At 58.4% G+C, this 6,000-nt stretch overlaps 1 protein-coding gene across 4 annotated transcripts in view; it reads right to left on the reverse strand.

The window, feature by feature from the left end:
- Positions 1 to 6,000, reverse strand: part of Agap3 (ArfGAP with GTPase domain, ankyrin repeat and PH domain 3) — a 43,347-nt gene that overhangs the window by 25,429 nt on the left and 11,918 nt on the right. For 2 of the 4 annotated variants that reach the window (XM_023712899.1, XM_023712902.1), the window contains exon 1: positions 603 to 1,597. The exons of 1 other annotated variant lie outside the window; for it this stretch is intronic. In XM_023712899.1, the coding sequence (XP_023568667.1) occupies positions 603 to 1,467 (865 nt within the window). In that variant the 5' untranslated portion in view covers positions 1,468 to 1,597. Of the gene's footprint in view, positions 1 to 602; positions 1,598 to 6,000 lie in introns of those variants that run through there. One more of the 4 variants, XM_023712900.1, reaches the window with a different exon arrangement.

Below are 6,000 nucleotides of genomic sequence, written 5' to 3' on the forward strand. Positions count from 1 at the left end.
AGAACCACAGGGCCCTTCCTCGGGAAAGCTTCCAGCTCTGGAGCCTCAGGTGACAGCCAGACCTGTCCCCTTCTCCCTCTATGTTCCTCTTCTAACAGCCAGCCAAGACGAGGTGGCCAAGCCTGGGCTGGTCCTGATCTGGCACGGGCACTACCCCCGCAAGGGCACTGGTACACTGTGATCATCAGCACCCAGCCCACCACAGTCCCCAGCCCCAGCTACAGAGGTCCATTTCAGCCCAGGCTAAGAAACTGTGCGGCCAGCCTAGAGCCACCGGGTGTGTGTGGGGAGGGGGTCTTTCCCTCCTTCCCTGACTGCAATTCTGTATCCCACAATGAAAGGGGAGGAACCCAGACCCTTCCTCATCTCCTACTCCAAGGCAGTGCCATCACCTGCTGAAGCCAGAGTCCTCCTTGACTGTTGGCACCTCCTATTGGCACTGCAGTGCACCCAGGCAACGATGGGTACTGAAGGTACTTGGGCAAGCCCCAGCCACCTGGGCACCCGACACCTCTACCAGATTGGCTCCCTGGATTCCCACCGAGCCCCGTCTCCTGCCAACGTTCACCCTCAAGCCCACCCAGATCGCTGCAGCCCCTTACCGCTCCGCGCGCCCCGCAGCCCCTGGTCGCGGATGCCCCATGGGGACGCGGGCTCCCTCCGGCGGAAGCGGCTGGTGAGCAGCCTCCAGAGGCTGGCGGCGGCGCGGGGGCGACCGGGCTCGGGCGTGGCGCGCGGGGCCTCGGCACCCAGCAGGTCGCGGCGGCTAGAGAAGGCGCCCAGGGAGCTGGTATCGCCATCGCTGCGGGTGCGTGCGCGGGGTGGCCGGGCCAGCAGCCCCGACTCCGAGCGCCGGATTTCCTGGCTGCGGCGCAGGCGGAAGCTGAAGCTCTTTCTGAGCGCAGACAGGCCGCGCCGGGGGCTGTCAGCGCCGCGCGCCCCGCGGAACACCTGCCACCGCTGGCTGCTCCAGAGCGACGCACCGCGCAGAAAGCCCGAGCTGCCCGCGCGTCCGAGCCCCACGCCCGTCCCCGTGCCCGCGCTGGGGGATGCTTCAGCGGCTGCCAGCTCCAGACGGTTCACCTCCAGGAACGTCATGCTGGTGGGCCGGGGACGCGGCGCTGGCTCTCCAGGGGAGCGGATGCGCCGAGCCAGCACGGGGCTAGGCGCGGAGGAGCCAGGCTGCCCCGAGGACGCGGAGCTCCGCCGCCCAAGGCGAGGGCGCAGGAGGCCGAGCAGCAGGCCACGGGCCCCAGGGGGCGCAGGCCCCGGGCCGGGCGAGCACACGCTCCGTGGCCGGGCTGGCTGGTCACGCGCGGCGCACAGGGCGGCCTGCAGGGTGGCGGCGGGACAACTGGCCAGGGCACTGTGCAGTTCCAGAGCTTCGCTGACGCTCTGGGCGCGGAGGCAGGCTGCGGGCCGCTCCCCTCTGCAGCTGTCCCCCGGCGGCGGCCAGCCCCGCTCCATGCTCAGGGCCCGTGGACTAGAAGGGCCAGGCCCATGGCGAGGGGCGCGGGGCTGGGCCCGGGCCGGGGGCCGCAGCCGGGCGCACGAACCTCCGGCCTCTGGGCGCCTGGTGTGAGCCAAACCAGTCCCTGACTCCTCCACCCCAAAGCAGCCGGCAAGCCCAGACCTGGAGGGGCCAGGAGTCGGCCCAGCCCAAGAGAGAGGCAGCAAGTCTGGCCTGGAACACCAAGGATCGGTGGCTCAGGGGGCCGGCCTGCTTGGGCAGCCTGGGAGCCCTCAAAAAACAGGAAATTCCAGCCCAGGGCTCCTCCTAAGACTGGGCAGGTAGGCGAGGAGCTATCATTAAAAGCAGGCCAAATAAATAACAGTTCTGGAGCACACCACACAGTGGGCCCCATTTTGGTCCTTCTCTGAAGTAAGAGCAATCCAGAAGGACCACAGATGCCAAGGCCAGATGTATTAGGACTCAGGAGGCCATGGCTGGACATCCGTGAAGTGGGGAGTTTGACAGAGGTGATCCTCTCTCAGGATTTGGCCCAAATACTCTGAGGCTGAGAGTTACTGGATGCTAGGACGGCTGCTAATGACCAAGGGTGTGGTGTCTCTTTGTTGGTCAGAAGATCGAGAAGATACTCATCTGCTTGGTTTGGGTTAAGTGCCCTTCTCCAACAGATAGAAAAACCCACAGGTAACCTCCAGGTCTGGACCACAGCTCTGGGCAGGTAACACTGCTGAGGTCTTTGGTGGCTGCCCCAGTGCTTGCTGGGCCTCCCCTTCTGTCAAGCTGATGGCAGTGCCCGCAGGGGCCTGACGCTGCCCGAGGAAACACTCCACACTCCAGTGCCTTCTGAGTTCATGGGACTGGGCTACATCAGACACCATGAAATCCAGGCTCCCCCAGAACAGGTCAGGAGCTATACAGTGAACTGAGCTGGCACTGTCCACGTCCCTCTCACGGGCCCCAGAAGGTTGGCTTTCAGAATCCAGAGTGCAGGAATGAGCAGTCTTCCACAGAAATGGATCAGGAGAAACCAGTTTAGGGGGCAGCAAGGGATGAGGGTCTTGGGTCTTAGAAAGAGACCTTGCTCCCAGGGTTTCCTCCACCCCAGTCCAAATCAACTCCCAGAGTCCTTTGCAGCTTCAGCATTCCAGGTCCCCTCAGAGGCAGCAGGAGATAAACTACATTCCTCAGGGGGCTGGAGTGGGGGGTGCCTGGGAAAGCAGGAACGCCCCAACCTAGGTGCTCACAGACTTCTAAAGGGCTGGAAACTCCCAAGTCCCGGGCTGGATCTCCAGACATCTTGCATTTTCACGGAACTAGTTATTACCAATGTCCAGGCAGACAGCTTCCTCCTGACCAGGATGCACGCTCCCCAGTAATAGATACCTCCATAGAAGTCTTTCCCAGGGCCCTGAGGCAGCCCAGAGAGAACAGCCCAACCCTGAACTCAACTCACATTTCCCAAGTATAGGACAGCCAGCCTTTCTGAGCTACAGAAAGAAAACTGCTCTGACTCTGCTATTTGTCTGTCTGGTTATTCCTCAAAAGAATAAAGCTGCCCAACCAGGCATGGTGGAGCACGCCTATAATCCCAGCACCCTGGGAGGTTGCAGCAAGAGAATCGCAAGTTTAAACCCAGCCCAGGCAGCTTAGTGAGACCTTGTCTCTCAAAGAAAAGAGCAGGAGGAGCTGGGTGCGGTGGTGCACACCTGAAATCCCAGCACTTGGGAGGCTGAGGCAGAGCAGCAGAATTGGAGTGAGTTTCACACCAGCCTGGGATACAAAGTGAGTTCAAGGCAGCCTGAACTGCACAGTGAGACCCTGTCTCAAAAAGACAGAAAAAATATTTTTTTTTAAAAGACCAGGAGGCAGGGGGCCTGCCCAGTAGCTCAGGTGTTTAAGTGCCTGCGGAAACAAAGCCCTCAAGCTCAAGCTTCTGTGGTTTGAACCCAGATAGACACAGCAAACCAGAAATGCCCTAAAGGCATTTCGGGCCTCCAAAAAAAAAAAAAAAAAACCTTCTAAAAGACCAGGAGGCATAGCTCAGTGCAAAGGCCCCAGGTTCAATCCCTAGCACTGACACACAGAGCCCCAGTTCTACAATGCTATTCGCAAAACCCTGCATACACATGTACAGGTGTACACACACACACTTACACACACACACAACCAGGACAGGCATCAATGCTCAGTCCCCCAAAGCCAGTGTCACTTAATCTCAGAGGACCCTGTGCCTACAGAATCTGTCTGGGTGGAAAGCTCAGGGCAGGTCGGTTGCTAGGCTGTACTGTTCTCTTCCTCACCTATCCTCCTGCTCCAGTTCCTTTTCCCCTAGAAAATGTTCCAGACCAGAGAATCTACAGAGAAAGGGGCACAGCACCTGCTTACTACCTGTCTTGGGACATCAGGTCAGCTAAGGGTTCCGAAAGACAAAGGAAGTGGCAAGCACACACCTGTTTTGTGTGGGGTGAGCCCCAGGCCAGAGACAAGGTTTCTCCCCTGTATCTGATGAGATCCTGCTGCAGAATTCCACCGGGCCCTACCCCCTTGGCCGGGGGCACAGAAGGCTGGAGGCTGGGAATCCCTACAGCAGACAGGGGCTACAGACCCAAACAACTAGGCTAGCTCAGGCTGTTGGAAGCACCACCAAGTACACTACACTTCTTCCTACTGCCTGGATGCCTCTGTGGAGGTTTGTTTCCAAGGAATTCAAGATTAACACTCTCACAGGTGCCTGGGTGCAGGTTCTGGGGCAGCAAGAAGCCCACCTCTGCTGGACAGGCAGTGCAGAAGCTGGGCAGCAAGGCCAGGGAGATGGCTCAGTAGAATAAGCGCTTGCCTGGCAAGTGCAAGGACCTGAGTTCAATCCCTGGTAAAAGAGGCTGGGCAGCAGGAGCCCCTCCTTCCCTGAGTCCCAGCGGGTTGTGAGAGGGCTGGCTCCAGATGTGCCCAACAGCTGGCTGAGTCACACACAGGCACATCTAGAGCCTTAGGGGGCCTAGGGGTCACTATGCACAAAGAGAAGGCCCCTGGGTGGGTGGATAGGGACAGGGACATGAAAGACTGTGTCCTATGGTGACAAAGCAGGAAGGGCAGCTCTGCCCCAGGAAGCCCACAGGGCCTGGTACCAGGTACCCGCCCAGTATTTGCTGGCTGATGCCCTGATAAATTCTGGGCTGTGCCTGCTGTGGCCACACAGCGCACAGGAAGCTGGCAGTGGGCTGAGAAAGGACCAGCTTTCTTGGGAGGCCAGCGCTAGAGAATGACTGCAGAGAAAGGTCACAGGTTGCTTCAGTGGTCTGTGGTCCCAGAGCCAAGCTGGCCTCCAAGATGCATCAGACTCTTCTTGCCCACAAGGTGGCAGCAAAACATCTTCCCGCAGTCCCAGAAGCTGGGGGGGGGGGCGGGGGTGGGGACGAGCACTAGCAGGGCCTCCTTAACTCGCAGGGGCCACCCAGTGTGTCACAGGGCCCAGGATAGTGAGAGGCATCCCAAGCCCCCCCAAGGCTGAAGCGGCCTGCAGGCTCTGTCCCTGGACAGGCAGGCGGCCCGGGAAAACAGCCCAGGAGAGGACATGGTCCTCCTCACCAGCTGAGGGGAACACTCCACCTCTAAATTCTCAACCCACGTCCACCCTCCTGGTGGCCAGCAGCTGCTCCCCGACTACACAAGCCCCATCCTACAGGGTCCTCCCTGTGCTCTCCCTTGCCCTGCCCTCATGCTGGCCGCCATAACTCCAGAAGCAGAAGTGCCATTTAAAACCATGACCCCCGGGCTGGAGAGATGGCTCAGTGGTCTAAAGCACCTACTCGGAACAAGCTTGGCAAAGCACAGGGACCGCGGTTCAATCCCCCAGCACCACATGCCAGCGAGCCGCGCCCCCTGGTGGGCTGAGCTGGCCACACACACACAATGAATAAATAAATAAATAAAATTAAAAAAATAAATAAATAAAACCATGACCCCAGCCAGGTGTGGTGGTGTACACCTACGATTCCAGCACTGAGGAGGCTGAGGCAGGGAGACCGCTTTTTTTTTTTTTTTAAATATACTTGGTTGTTACAGGGTCTCACTAGCTGTGAGTTTAAGGCCAAAGTGGAATGTGCAGGAGACTCAGTGTCAAAAAATTAATTCATAAAAAAAATTAAGGGTACTGCAGCACAGGGCACGATTCCTCACCAACTTGGCAGGAAAGAGGGGGAGACGTGACAGCAGCCCTCACAGCCCAGGCTGGGCGCTAACCCTCCACCCTCCTGCCTCCGCCTTCCGAGTGCTGGCCTTCCAGGTGTGTGAATGGGCTTTTTAAATGCATTTCTGGTTGGTGGGGGGCGACCTGTATCCCACACAGGTACGGATTCTCTCTTGTGAATGTGATCATTATGTAGATCTGAAATGTACCAATCAGCTTTGGAGAAAAAATGCCTTCGCTAGCAGCAGTTCCAGCACTTTTACTCACTTCTACCATTTTGTTTTTGTTTTTTCTTTTTTTTTTTTAATTTGTGTGTGTGTGTCCAACTCAGCCCACGGGGGGG

The sequence above is a fragment of the Octodon degus genome, unplaced genomic scaffold (assembly GCF_000260255.1).
Source record: "Octodon degus isolate 3935 unplaced genomic scaffold, OctDeg1.0 scaffold00027, whole genome shotgun sequence".
Taxonomy (NCBI): Eukaryota; Metazoa; Chordata; class Mammalia; order Rodentia; family Octodontidae; genus Octodon; species Octodon degus.